Raw genomic sequence first — 15729 nt, 5'->3', positions numbered from 1 at the left:
CGTGCATGTGCGTGGAGCACCGGAAACCCGAAGACTAGCCCACATGTCTGTTTTTGGGCCATTTTCCGGGCAGTTTTGAAAAACAGCCTGAAAACAGGTCAAAAAATGGCCTGAGAACAGCCTGGAAAATGGCCTGAAAACGGCTCAAAAAATGACCTGAAAATGGCTCCAAAAATGGCCTGAAAATGCCCAAAAAATCAGCTCAGAAATGGCCCGGAAAATGGCCTGGTTTTTGACCATTTTCAGGCTATTTTCTGGTGCTCCAGCACCTGTGAAGACCAGCTGGCTGGCACGCATGTGCACTCTGATAACCAGAAGAGCAGCTGGCGACGGGCGTGCCCACAGAGAGGGCTCTGCGTGGCACTTATACCATTTTAGAGAAGTAGCTGCCCAATCTCTTCTTTAAAAACTTCCAGTAATGAAGCACCCACATCTTCTGGAGGCAAGCCTTTCCACTGTTGAATTGTTCTCCTAAGTTCTAGGTTGCTTCTCTCTCCTTGATTAGTTTCCATCCGTTGCTTCTTGTCCTGCCCTCAGGGGCTTCGGAGAATCGCTTGACTCCCTCTTCTTTGTGGCAGCCATTTATGGAAGTGTACATCTAGAAAGTGTAGAAGAAACATTCAAATCAGAATAGCTAACCTGGTTGGTGAATGAAGAAAAGATGGTTTTGGATGTATCAGTATTCTGCTGCCATCGTTCAGTTATACAGAAGAATATTTATTTGTTTGGTTGGTTATACAGATGGAAGGAAACAGTATGCTATCTCTGTTCTACTCTGTTACATATCAAAAAGGATTTTAAACCTGGAATAACCAAAGGCCATCCTCTCTGCAATTTTTTTTTTACAGTGCTAATTGCTTATAACATGTTTTCCAGTGGCTCTGGAAGGTTCCGTGTCTTTTGATCGATAGGTTTGTAGATAAAGATAATGTAGATGTCATATTAATCTCTCTGCGCTTTTATCTCATGCCTGTTGTTCTCCCTTTCTTCTTCCTGCTTGTCTTTTGTCCTGTTTTATCTTTCACTTTTGATGTTCGCTAATGTTTAATAAATAAACATCAAGCTATAGTTTTGCTAGCAGAACAGAGTAATATGTCTGTTTGCTGCAGTGCGGGTAAGCAGATTAACTGGGAGTTTTTGCTGGGCGCAGATTAAATGGGGAATAAACCATGCTAATTTTCCAACAAAAAAAAAAGTTGTGTTTTATTCCTGTCCAATTTTTATTGCCTGATAGTTTCCCCCAAGCCAATAAGACCCTGAGAAGCTTCTTGTGTTTTACTTTATTACATTTTTAAAGAATGAAGGCTCCGGTCATTCATACGCACTTGTGAAACTAAGGCCCATGAAACCCGAATCCCTTACTTATTAGCAGATATTCATAGAATCGCACTGTAAATGCAAAACTGGTTGCAGCATGGCTACGAATCCCAAAAGCCACTTCTGGGATCAAAGCCACCATGTCTTCTTACCTTTTATTTATTTTTATTTATTTAGTTTGTGAAACATATAAAAGATAACAGGTATAAGTATAAACATAAATATGAACATAGTAAATGGGTACAAATAAATGGAGACAGTAGGACAGGGATGGAAGGCACGCTGGTGTGCTTATGCACGTCCCTTACAGACCTCTTAGGAATGGGATGAGGTCAAAAGTAGACAGTTTAAGGTTAATGTTTTGGGGGTTTGGGGAAGTACGTGCACTGTAACTGCTATTCTAATAGCAAATCCTTCATAAAAGTTATTACATTACATTCTTGATTAAATCATCTTTCCATTGATATATAATTTTATGGTACTACACCAAAAATAAAGTGGGTGTTATTAGCTAGTTTTAGAAAATACATTTTCCCCAAAAGATTTCCACAATTTTGGCCACGACTGTAGACTTATATACCGCTTTATAGACCTCTCTAAGTGGTTTATAGAGTCAACTTATTGCCCCCAACAATTTTGGGTCGTCATTTTACCCACCTCGGAAGGATGGAAGGCTGAGTCAACCTTGAGTCTGGTGATATTTGAACTGCCAAATTGCAGGCAGCCAACAGTCAGAAGAAGTAGCCTGCAGTACTGCACTCTAACCACTGTGCCACCATGGCTCATAGATGATGGCCTTAAGGAAATTGATGATAGATAGTTAGATAGTTAGAGAAAATTGCATCTAAGAGCAGATTCCCAGCATTTCTGCTAAATCATCTTTAAAGAGGCAGGTAGGAAGGAAAGTACCCAAGATTGTTGCCTTCCTGCCAACTCCCACGCCTGGCTTTGCAGTTCAGAATTGCAACTATAATTATAATTAACGCCAGCGCCATGGCTCACCATGCTAATTGATGGCATCTGTGGAACTGTCTAATGTCTTCAATTTCAGACTGCAGGTCAATAGGTAAGCAGACAACTGTTGCTTGTGATGGATCTCACACTGATTTCTGCTCCAAGATTGAGAAGAAACAAAGCATCCAAATTCCTGCCCTTCTTCCCACGTAAAGACCAATACAAGAGAGAATATTTGTAGATCAAAGTGAAGTAAATCATAAGTTGATTACTCTTTGGTTAAGAAACTATCTTAACTGTTCGAAATCTGGCAGTTCTTCCCAGTGGTGAAATCCAAAATTTTTTACTACCGGTTCTGTGGGTGTGGCTTGGTGGGCGTGGCTTAATGGGCATGGCAGGGGAAGGATCCTGCAAAATCTCCATTCCCACGCCACTCCAGGGGAAGAATACTGCAAAATCCCCATTCTCTTTCCACTCCTAGGGGAAGGATACTGCAAAATCTCCATTCCCACCCCACTCGGGGGCCAGCCAGAAGGTGGTATTTGCCGGTTCTCCGAACTACTCAAAATTTCCGCTACTGGTTCTCCAGAACCTGCTGGATTTTACCCCTGGTTCTTCCCCCACTTCCCCACATTGATTTAGTAAGCAGTGAAATTTGTGTGTATTCTGATGCACAATTTCTCTGAACATATGCATTTCTGTTTGCAATTTTACAACATGTAGAGTTCACGAAAGTTCCTCCGACAACTTCTATTTTTATTCGCTTTTTTTTTTTTAAATAAACACATGCATGAAAATTTGGCTAAATTTTAAGTGGGAGCAGGAAAATAATTACAGCCTTATACTGTATGTGTTTATGCATTCATTTCCAATGCAAAATTAAGTTAGTTTTTTTTTTTTTCATATGGCAAACTAAATGACTTTTTCACTATCAAGATATTTTTTTTTTCCGTAAGGTAATTTAAACGGGACTTCCTTTATCATAAATAAATACACCTTCCTTCTTTCTACATGTCTGCCTATGAGTTTCCTTTTTTAAACTTTTCCCTGGAAATTAATATGGGACTCTTATGATGAGATCTTATACATTGAAACATGTGATTGAGTGTATACATTTGTCCAGTGGTAAAATCCAATTTTTTTTACTACCGGTTCTGTGGGTGTGGCTTGATGGGCATAGTGTGGCTGGGTGGGCATGGCAGGGGAAGGATACTGCAAAATCTCCATTCCCACCCCACTCTGGGGGCAGCCAGAGATGATATTTGCCGGTTCTCCGAACTGCTCAAAATTTTTGCTACCAGTTCTCCAGAACCTGTTAGAACCTGCTGGATTTCACCTCTGCATTGGTCACATATTAATAATATGCCATTATTTTAAAGAATTTATAGGAAGATTTCTGCCCTGAGGACCAAATGTGTTAATCTTCAGTTTATCACTGAAATATAATTGGCAGAATCTAAAGACACAATTTATTTTAGCAATTTTAATAGTCCTAATGAAAGCCTTTAAAGGGTCTTTAGCAATTTTTGTAAGTCCTAATGGAAGTCTTTTTAAGACACCTTTAAAATTAGAATGGCATTTACATATTCATTATGTGTCACCAAGTCAGTGATGACTTTTAGTGACCAGAGAGAGAGAGAGAGAGAGAGAGACAGAGAGACAGAGAGACAGAGAGACAGAGACAGAGAGAGGAGATTGAAAAAATAGACAAATATTGGATCAGCTTTCTTGATTTCTTTCAGTCTAAATCCTGTGAATTCACATCTCTCCATCATTCAACCACTTAATGATCTACCCTTATGTATTGCTTTATTCAATTAGGAATCAGGTGGCAATGCATATAGAATTAATTTTGCATTCAGTCTGAAGTTGCACAAAGTGATAGGAAGATGTACCTTCTTGAAACACAACTGAAAATACTCTATTTCGAATCTGGTTGTGTCTTAAATAATGCAGTGCATAGCAAAATCAAAAAGTGTGTTTAAGTAAACTTTTATCACACACACACACACACACACACACACACACACACACACACACAAGCTTTGGTGTATTCGGGTCTTTTCCCGTGTAAGATTGAGAGTATCTTGGTGATGTTTCGACGAGGTCCCACTCGTCATCTTCAGGCTGGTGTCTTCGGCTTCGTGCCTGTGCGAGGAAAGCGTGATCGGAGCTGCCGTCTCTCTATAAATACTGGTGGGGAGGTGTGGGGTGTTGGCTTTGTTGCTGTGAGCGGGTTGGTTGCCTGTGTTGTTACATCTTGATGAGTTGATGTTTGCAGATTAGTCAGCTGTTTTGTAACATCCTGTGTGGGTGAGGTCCTTAATGTGTGCCCAAGACCTCAAACTCGGAGCGTGATGGCTCAGTGGCTAAGATACTGAGCTTGTCGATTGAAAGATTGGTAGTTCGAATCCCTAGTGCCGCGTAACGGGGTGAGCTCCCGTGACTTGTCCCAGCTTCTGCCAACCTAGCAGTTCGAAAGCACATAAAAAATGCACGTAGAAAAATAGGAACCACCTTTGGTGAGAAGGTAACAACATTCCATGTGCCTTTGGCGTTTACTCATGACAGCCGCATGACCACAGAGAAGTCTTCGGACAGCACAGGCTCTTCGGCTTTGAAACAGAGATGAGCGTCGGGAACGGCTAACACATATGTGTGAGGTGAGCCTTTGCCTTTTTAATGAAGACTTTGAGGTGTGAAGCACCCATTCCACATTGACAATTCCTCAATTAGGATTGGCTGGAAGGAGAATTATGAAAAAAAGAACTTCAACCCTAGCTACTGGGGAAACCTACTTGGTTAGGATCCATGTTCCATTGGAGATGCCCTTATATACTCATGTCACCTTTCTCTCTAAAGTCAATGTTGCATTTATATCAATCTTTCTAAGTGACAAGAAGTGTCTGCCTTGCCTCCGGTTGATATGGTAAATTGCTGCGGGCAGGCGAAGGGGCTGCACTTTGGCAAATGACATTTATAGCATCGCCCAAGCTGTGAGATTTGAATAAAGCATCACCAAAAGGCAGAACTAAGAACTGTGATTTATTAAAGACAGGGAGCAGAAAATAGGACTGGCCATGATAAATAAGGGCAGCCTGACTACTTGCACATTCAGCTGTTCTGCAAGTTTTAAGACATCTGTCTTCACACTCGGAGTTGCCAACAAAAATGCTTCTTAAGTCATACGTGTCTACCTCCTTTCAATTTGCTTTTCTCGGGACAATTTTAAGGGCTCCCACAGTCCATATGGATCTGGCTTCATAAACATCTTAATTTCTGCATGTATGAAAATTAGACTGATCAAAACTGGAAAAAAAAAAGACTTTATTGTAAAGGTAAAGGTTCCCCTCGCACACATGTGCTAGTCATTCCTGACTCTAGGGGGCGGTGCTCATCTCCGTTTCAAAGCCAAAGAGCCAGCGCTGTCCAAAGATGTCTCCATAATAATAATAATAATAATAATAATAATAATAATAATAATAATAATAATAATAATAATAATAATAATAATTTTATTTCTATACTGCCCTTCTCCCGAAGGACTCAGGGCGGTGTACAGCCTATTAAAAACACAAAAATATACAGGTATCAATTAAAAATAATTAAAATTATTAAATAATTTCGGCCCAAATTGAAACCCAGAAATTTAAAACACCCAATTTAAAATCATTTACTTCAATAGCCCGGCCTGGCGGAATAGCAGGGTCTTGAGGGCACAGCGAAACACCCGGAGGTCGGAGATCTTACGCAATTCCGGGGGCAGTTCATTCCACAGGGCAGGAGCTCCCACAGAGAAGGCCCTCCCCCTGGGTGTCGCTAGCCAACATACCTTGGCCGATGGCACCCTGAGGAGCCCCTCTCTATGGGAGCGGACTGGCCGGTGGGAGGCTACTGGTGGCAGAAGGTACCCGGGCCCAACGCCATGGAGCACTTTAAAGGTGGTAACCAACACCTTGAATCGCACCCGGAAGACCACTGGGAGCCAGTGCAGCTGGCCGGCATGACTAAACGCCAAAGGTGCAAGAACACTGTTACCTTCCCATCAAAGGTGGTCCTTAATTTTTTTACTTGTGTTTTTTATGTGCTTTCCAACTGCTAGGTTGGCAGAAGCTGGGACAAGTAACGGGAGCTCACCCTGTTACGTGGCACTAGGGATTCGAACTGCTGAACTGCTGACCTTTCCATTGACAATCTCAGCATCTTAGCCACTGAGCCACCGGGTCCCTCTCACCCCTTTATTTTAGGGGTGTCCAAATTATGGAATTCCTTTCTCCATGTATAGTATCCGAATGCTTGTGTAGGTTTTGATCTTTGTCTCGTTTTAATAAACTGTATGTTGGCATGAAATTCTGGTAGATACCACCCCAAAAATCTGGAGAAAGCGAAAGGTTTGGGAAGCCTGAATTAGGCTTAGGCAAACCATTCTTAAACTGCCATCCACCAGTAAATAAAAGAAATGGGATAAAAATGGCTAAAAATGAAGAAATACGCTAAAATAATTTGAACCACATATTTGTTGACATTGTCAACAGCATCAGGCAAGTGTCATAGACACATTTATTTAATGTTAGAATTTCAGTCTATAAACCCGGCACCAGTTTAGTTGTGTATCGATATAACATATTGCAGAGGCATTAATTATTTAATTCTGCTTTTAAGCCTCATTTCAATACCTAATTAGCATACAATAACTGCCTTTCAAAAGTGAAATTAGATATCCGTGACATTTTGAATATGGCAAGATTTTCCTCCTCCCTTTTTTTTTTTTGATGTCTCCTCTTTTATTTCAGTTCTTTGCTTCTTTTGTGCTGTTGATAAGAGTGAATAACGATAGTTTAATTCAGAGATGTTGTTCTGAGGGGAAAAAATGATTAACACATCAAACTTGTTATCTTTTATGGCTTGAAAGAGAATTAGAATGATTGGGAGGTAATCCTTTTGGGTTTGTCAAATAAATAATTTAAAGTCACCTTTGATCAGTTTCCCAAAGAAAGACATCACAACAATCTTCTGACAGGGTAAAATATTTACAGAGGTTTTATTGTTACTATTATTATTTCTTATTAATCAGTGTGAGGGATAGTGGAGGATTTTTGCAAACCTCAAAGCTACAACAGTGAATACTCCCCTTTTAATGACTCTCATCCCTTAACTAATTCAGGGTAGAGTTGAGGTGACTGGAAGGAACTGAGAGTTTACTGGCTGGATACCCTTCCTGACGCCACATGGAGTTTGCAGCAGACATTATTTTTCTTTGCACCCAAGGAGAGAGAAACATCTGCCGCTACCTAGGATTGAACTCTCAACCTTCTGAACAGGAGGCGATTAGCTTCACCGCTAGGCCACCACAATGCTCAAAGATACAACTGTGAATGTTGTTACAAGTTCACCAATGCTTTCTAGAAATATGAATATGTAAACTTGTGATTCCAGCAAACAGTCTTTCAAATGTGAATTTGCAACCACAGACCTTATCAGGCTTGGAGAGCTGCCAGGCTGATATCTTCCAAACTTGCAATGCTGTACAAGAAAATACTTGGCAAGGAGTCTCTGAGAGTCACAAACAGATCTTCACACTAATGAAATGAACGAGTTGTCTCCTGCAAACTCCCCATCCCTTTTGCTCCCCTTTATTCCCTATGGGAGGGGCCATTCACCATCCACCATCCACCTTTGCTCCCGAGTCTGCCCTTGTTCCTTAACTGTTCCCTTCTCTGCACATGCGCACACTGGGAACAGGCTCCAGCTGTTCCTCAGCCCCACTTATCTCCGACTCCAAAGGTAGCTGATAACTGTCAGACGGCCCTGGCCCCATCTCTGCCTCCAATGCAGAGCACTTATCAGAGCTTTCCCCAGACTCCAGGACTGGCCCATGTTCCTACACAACCTCCTTACTGTCCGAGTCTGTCGCCAGCTCTACTGGTCGCTGGCGGGCCACAACAGCTACTAGGTTGGCAGCAGCTGGGGCAAGGACAGGAGCTCACCCCATTATGTAGTGCTTGGGTCTCGAACCTGGGCTGCTGGCTTTCCAGCCAACAAGCCCACCATTTTAAAACTGCTGTGCCACTGCGCCACCCCAGCAATTAACAGGAGCTATTAGAAAAATTCCTAAAGAAGTTGAAATCCCGACGGAAGATCAAGACAAGCCTGGCTTGCTCTTAACTTCTTATTTAGAAACAAGCACTAAAAAAATCTCACGATTTCTTCTCCTTGTTCTTTTTCCCTCCTCCTCCCCCCCTGAGTATATATTTTTTTCTGTGGGAAGATGAGATTTAGAGGAAAGAAGAAAGTGCGTATTGGAAATGATGTGACTGCTCAAGGCTTGATTTTCAGATGTGTTAAGTACAGGAAAAAATGAGAAAAAGTACAAGAAAGGAGAAACTTCTTGATATTCAGTGCCTCTGACAGCCCATCCCCAGGTGAATAGGGCACCTTCAGATCTCGCCCAGCCTTTTTCAAATAATAATGATAATGCTGAATTTCAAATAATCACAATAAAAAAAGAGGATGCAAATAGAAACCAGATGCCATTTATTTTCTTATTGCATTCATTATTCTTCCTCCTCCTCCTCCTCCTCCTCCTCCTCCTCCTCCTCCTCCTCCTCCTCCTCCTCCTCCTCCTCCTCCTCCTCCTCCCCGTCTCATAAAGAAATAGGGCAGCTGGGGTAAAAGCCACTGAGCATCAGCGCATCTCGTGTCAAGCATTTCTTGGAGTTAATTAAGCATGTTGAAGAATAGCCAATGTGAAGAAAGTGCCTCTCTTTTAAAGAAGTTATTCCTTTTAAGATTCAAGATGGGAAAATTGGCATAACTTGTCTCCTCTTTGGAGAGAATTCATGTTTTTTATGAAACTTTCTTTAAGGGGGGGAGAGAATAACCTTTTCCGAATCTTAAATTGGCACAGAAAACCACATGTCTTCTGAATAGTTTTTATCCCAGAGCTATAATTGCACTCAACAATGAACTAAAGGGCCACCATCAGTGAGCGGTTGGACAGCATTACTTGGTCTGTTGTGTGGATGCTTGGGTGGTTTAGGGGTGGGGAATTTGTGGTGGGTGGGAGTGTGTTTGGGGATTGTTATGTGTGTTGGGCCTGCTCTTTGGGTATTATGTGAATTTCGTTGTATGGGTATACTGTGTATATACATACAATGACAATAAAGTTATACTTATACTTAAAAGGATGTGACTTTTTTTTGGAGAGAAAGAGGATAAACTTTCCCAAGCTATTTTGAAAACAGCAAGGTGACGTAGAGATAAACTTTTCAAGTTTGCGTGACCCAGATTTCTATTTTTTATCCACCCAATGCATACCAGCTGAAAGCTTCTTTTTTATTTCTCATGTCTACCCAGCCATGAGAAATGATGTTTGCTTCTTACGGTTTTCTGGCAACAGAAAGAAAAGCAGGCAATTGGAAAGGAGGTGTCAAGAAAGCTTACGGTGAACCGAGGCTGCGGGGCGTTTAAGGATCTGAGATTGGTGATTGCAAAGAAAGAGCAATATTTGGGACACTTAGAGTTTCTGATTCTCTTGGAACAAACACGTCCGATTAATGAGATCAATTAGAATTCTATGAGCAATCTCATGGGTTTCGCTAAATCATGAATGGACCACTATCGTGCAAAGTTGTCTGAATGACAATCAGATACATCCTTGAAAGTCTACTCAGATATGGCCTTGAATGTCTACTCTAGGGATCAGCAACCTGTGGCTCTGGAGCCACATGTGGCTCTTTCACCCAACTGCTGTGGCTCCCGTCACTCAAAATATGCGTCACAACCACCAATGTGTGACACCCGCCGGCACGCGATTTATTGAGCTTTTCAACCCCCGGTAGGCCAACCATGGATAAATCCAAGAAAAGAAAAAAATTTCAGAAGAAAACAGAACATTTAATTCAACTACATATGCTAGTTTTGTGGCCGCTCAAGAAATAGTCAAGCATGGGAAGGGTGTTTGTGGCTCCCGGTGTTTTCTTTTCTGTAGTAAATGGGTCCAAATGGCTCTTTGAGTGTTTAAGGTTGCAGACCCCTGGTCTACTCAAACATGAACTTGAAGGTCTACGCAAATATGACCTTGAAGTTCCACTCATTGGCCCATTGAGAGTTAAATATAGTGGTAAGTGTATTGGTCTAAGAAGAGGAAACTCAGGTTTCTCATCCACAGGTATTTCATGGGTGGATTGATAAACAGAGAAAAAGAGGAATGCTTGGAAAAAAATCAGTGAGATCTATTCAAATTTAGTTCTGAAGTTAATAAGAACTTGCTTAGTAAGTATGTTCAGCAAGCAATACCTATTTTAAATATTACCATTAATTTAGAACTACATTGTTATAATAAAGGTGAAAGCTTACCTTAATATATTAGTTTGAAATCTTAGATATATGGAAAAAAATAGTATTTGTATATTGATGAATGATTTTGTGATGGCTTTTTCAACCCTCATTTGTAAAATAATGATATAATCCCCTTATGTGGCCCTAAATTAATCAGAAATATAACTAGTGCTTTGTGATAAATGACCTTGTGCTAAATTTAGGCCACATCTCTGAGCCCTGATAGGCATAGAAAATGTTTCAGATTTGCTTGTATATTTTTAACTGAAAGTGAATTTTCTTAAATTAAGTATAATTACTTTAAGGGCATCATAAAAACAATACCTTTTTCCCCCTTTTTGTATTGCAATAAAGAAATTGTAATAATATGAAATGAATCGAAGAACATTTCACACTTTAATGAAAAATACATTTTATTGTTGCCCTTGTTTAAATCATACTTTATTTAGAACACTTTAATATTTAACATATTATTCAGAATAATTTAATTTACTAACCTCTTACTCAAAACAAAATTTAAAAGGTATTTTTTTGGATAACTACACAGCAGAGTATTTTTAAATATTTCTGGGAAGAAAATTTGTTGTATCAATAAAACTGTTTAAAATACCTTTTTAGGTTGGGAAAAAAAACAGACCTTAAATATTGTCATTCTTCTATATATTCTTCTAAGCTCCTCAACTATTAAATTCTTAAACATTGGCTTTATGTTAGATATATTGAAATTGTCTGGCTGTAATTTTGCATCTTTTGAATGCAAAAACCCTTCAATCAATTCTATTTCCAAAAGGAAGTTTACACTACCTACATTATTTAACATGTCAAATCTAAAATGATACCTAGAGACTTTTCAAAAGAAGAGTTTTGAATAGCAATTGCATTTAAAAATAAGACTGACTGATCTATCTAGCACACAATATTTTTTTTTAAGAAAAAATCTTTCACACATGAAACTGACTCGTATATCACATGCACGCACTGTTTTTCACCTGTGTCACAGAACAATTAAGACTACTGAGTATAAGAGGATAGACCACACCAAAAACTGGCCATAAGTATACGTAGTCCTCAACCTACAACCGCAATTGAGCCCAAAATTTCTATTCAGTCGCAAGACAATCGTTAAATGAGGTGGGCCCCATTTGATGAACTTTTCTGACATAGTTGTTAAGCGAATCATACAGTCATGCAGTGAATATGGCTTTCCTTCATTGACGTTGCTTGTTGGAAGCTAGCTGGAAAGCTTATAAAGAATAGTATAGAATAGAATAGAATAGAATAGAATAGAATAGAATAGAATAGAGTAGAGTAGAGTAGAGTAGAATAGAATAGAATAGAATAGAATAGAATAGAATAGAATAGAATAGAATAGAATAGAATAGAATAGAATAGAATAGAGTAGGGTAGGGTAGGGTAGGGTAGGGTAGGGTAGGGTAGGGTAGGGTAGGGTAGGGTAGGGTAGGGTAGGGTAGGGTAGGGTAGGGTAGGGTTAGAATTAGAATTAGAATTAGAATTAGAATTAGAATTAGAATTAGAATTAGAATTAGAATTAGAATTAGAATTAGAATTAGAATTAGAATTAGAATTAGAATTAGAATTAGAATTAGAATTAGAATTAGAATTCTTTATTGGCCAAGTGTAAAAAACCAACAAATGGTTGTAAAACACGAACTGCCTGTATGCAATGGGACACCTGGAGCATCGTAACAGGTCTACAGTGTTTCAAAGGGTCATTAAATGAATGGTTGAAAGTAGAGGACTCCCTGTCATTAAAATAGTACATTCCCGGTGTTGGGAGGACTTGCCAATTCCTTGGGAACAGGGGTGGGCTGCTGGGGTTCGCAGGGGTTCGGGAGAACCTCTAGCTAAGATTCTGTGCAGTTCGGAGAACCCACAAATCCCACTCCTGGCTGGGCCTGCCCAACCTGCCCCCACTCCTCCCAGGAGTCCCCACGTGGCCCATTTCAGATGCAGGTAAGTGCAGAGGGTGCATGGAAGCTCGAGGATGATGAAAAATGGGCCTACCGGAAGTTTGGGAAGGCCGGAAACAGGTCTGTTTCTGGCCTCCAGAGGGCCTCTGGAGCCTGGGTAGGACATTTTCATCCTCCTGGAGGCTCGAGGAAAGCCTCGGGAGCCCGGGGAGGGCAAAAGCGCCCCCTCCCCGCCATGGTGCAGGAGGCCAACTAGGCCACACCTACCATGGCCACACCCATCATGGCCACACCCACCCAGCAACCGGGCAGAGAACCCCTTGCTAAAATTTTTGAAGCCCACCCCTGCTTGGGAACCTTGTTGGAACTCTGGTTTTCTTCCTTCTGCAGTCCCAGCGCCGAGTTACATTTCATCTCCCTGATGGGTCTCAAGAAAGCTGCAGTGACAGTGGGCTGGGAGACCACGAGCCCAGCAGTAACACCAGTATGACCCATCCTTTGCCACTGGGTTTCCCTCAAGAGGAGTACTATGAGCAGACCTCACCCAACAGTCGGACAGAGGGAGATGGAAACTCAGATCCGGAGTCCAGTAAGTTTCTTGTATTTGGTCATATTTGCTTTGAAACCACACCAGGGGGAAAAAGTCTGGCTTGAGAAGGACTTAAGGCAAGAGAAATGAGCTTTAACGGAAAGCAACCAAACGAGTTCAGGTAAGCAGAAGGTCAAGATGCCCCTGTTTTAATTATTTTTCCCTGTGCCTGCTTGGGGTTATTTTGAGAGTCAGATGATGGAGCCAAATGTTCACTTCTGCTTCGAGATGGGGGAAGGCTAAAGCTTGGCAACCTGTAAATTTTAAAACATACAATGCTAATATGGGGAGGCACCAAAAAGAAAAAAAAGAATAGGAAATAAGAATCAGGTGCAGTAGAGCTGGTAGGGTCAAGAAGTGGGTACCTTTTGAGCAAAGCTTGGCCTTGAGTGGTTCTATTTTAATTTCAGTTACATTGTTGGGCAGAATACAAAGGCAGACTTTCCATTTTGACTGGGCATTTGAAGAACCTAAAAATTGCAGCAAAATTGACAAAGGTATGATACCCCAACTTGAGTGATGATGATGATGATGATGATGATGACTTGAATGTCGCCAATGCTTTGAACCTGCATTTTTAATACTTATGAATACCGTGTTTCCCCGAAAATAAGACCCTGTCTTATATTTCTTTGAACCCTGAAATAAGCGCTTGGCCTTATTGCCGTGCGCTCAAAAGCCCGATTGGGCTTATGATCAGGGGATGTCTTATTTTGGGGGAAAACAGGGTAGATTGGATGAAATAATTTGTATATGATATGTTTTCAAATTCTCATTGTTCCAGACAACCCATACTTCACTTCTTATATTAAAAATAATAATAATAATACCTGAATTATTATGTAACTGTTTAATTTTGAAGCCACAAAAATTTGGGTGGGAAGCAGGTATTCCTTTTTTCTTGCGTTGAGATAAGGCAAACAATGTCTTTTTAACTTCTATTGAAAAATTGTTACTGTTACTATTGTTACTATTTTTAGCCATATTTGATTTACCATATTTTTCGGAGTATAAGACGCACCTTAGTTTTTGGGGAGGAAAATAGGGGGAAAAATTCTGCCTACCAGGTATTCATCTGGCTAGCGTCCTTAGCCTGGTCAACTTCAGCACATTACTTGCTCATTGGTTCTGAGGTTGGGGCTGGTTGGATCTAAAAAACAGCTTCTAAAGCACAGCTGATCGTCGGAGGGAGCTCAAGTGACTAAAGCAGGCAAAGTGCGGAAGGGGCAAGAGAAGGCAGCAGCTATTCCAGGTAGCCATTTTGGGCACCACGCGTTGTGTTTTCAGCCTCCAAACGTGTTGCGTTTTTGGGTGGAGATCGGCAGCGATCCCCGCAGCTTTGAAGGGATCTCAAATGGAGCATTTGGAGGCTGAATACGCGATGTGCAGAGCCCAAAAACACAAGCCATTGTCGGTGGCAATCTCTGCAGCCAGGAAGAGGACGCATGGAGCAGGGGTGGGTTCTACTTACCTTTACTACTGGTTTGCAACGGGAGTGCGCACCTGTGCTTCTGCTCATGCGCAGATGTTTCTGCACATGCACAGATCACTCATGATGATGTCGTGGCAGGTGGATGGGGCCTCCCACCGGTTTTACTACCAGTTCTATAGAACCAGACAGAACCGGGAGCAACCCACCACTGGCGTGGAGACCAAAGGGTGGGGGCCGGTGGGTGGGTGGGGTTACATTCTGAGTATAAGACACACCCAAATTTTCAGCATCTTTTAGGAATAGTTTTGATAACTGTTAAAGAAAGTGACATAGGAAGAATATGACATTTCCACTGATGAAGTCCTGTAAATAGGGAAACTCTCCAAGCTTACGCATTTGACTGGTGAATTTAACAAGTTTGTTCATAATCTGGACTAAGACAAAAGAAAAGCAGCAAATAATACCAGAAGTACTGTAATTCCCCCAAATGGGACCTGGGTAAGCAATTGTAAAGCGATGCTCCTTTGAGCAATCAATTATTCCTAATTCTATAGACACACTGTTGTGGGTTGAGCTAGTAGGGACTGCAAAGAAAGGAATCTTGGCATGAAAATCCATGTTGAGGATTAAGAGAAAGGGAAAAGATCGGTCATTAAACTGTGCGGTATCATAATAACTTTCTTTAGAGTGAAATGTTCTTGGAATGGGATATGCACTTCTGGTCCCACCACCACAAAAGGGGCATTGTAATGTTGTTGAAGATGCAGGAAAAGAACATTGAGGTCCTTCAAGGGGATAAACTAAATTTCTTCTGAAGAGAGGAAGGGGGAGGTTATGACATGCCTGGCATGGAAAGAAAAGGGACAGGAAAAAGTTTCATTCCCCTTTGAAAATAGTTGAACTAAGAGAGCTAAGGGACAATCTGAAAGGTTAGTGGTGGAGACTTGGGATTTTGATACTACAAGACAGGAAAATGGCTATCAACTGATATCATTTTTAAAGAGGACTAAGCTAATTTGGGAGGTTAATGCACTGAATAACTATAGGTGTAATGACTATTAGGTAAAGGTGAAGGTTCCCCTCGCACGTATGTGCTAGTCATTCTCGACTCTAGGGGGCAGTGCTCATCTCCATTTCAAAGCTGAAGAGCCAGCGCTGTCTGAAGA

At 41.1% G+C, this 15729-nt stretch overlaps 1 protein-coding gene across 1 annotated transcript in view; it reads left to right on the top strand.

Annotated features, from left to right (window-relative positions):
* Positions 1-15729, top strand: part of PCDH11X (protocadherin 11 X-linked) — a 559346-nt gene that overhangs the window by 421204 nt on the left and 122413 nt on the right. The window contains exon 5 of the mRNA XM_070952127.1: positions 12933-13131. Within this exon, the coding sequence (XP_070808228.1) occupies positions 12933-13131 (199 nt within the window). The remainder of the gene's footprint in view (positions 1-12932; positions 13132-15729) is intronic.

The sequence above is a fragment of the Pituophis catenifer genome, unplaced genomic scaffold, assembly GCF_029215685.1.
Source record: "Pituophis catenifer annectens isolate HBS135680 unplaced genomic scaffold, rPitCat1.0.hap2 SCAF_11, whole genome shotgun sequence".
In the NCBI taxonomy this organism is placed as follows: Eukaryota; Metazoa; Chordata; class Lepidosauria; order Squamata; family Colubridae; genus Pituophis; species Pituophis catenifer.
The sequence above is the reverse complement of the archived record's forward strand: the minus strand, read 5'-3'. Positions and strand labels throughout refer to the sequence as shown.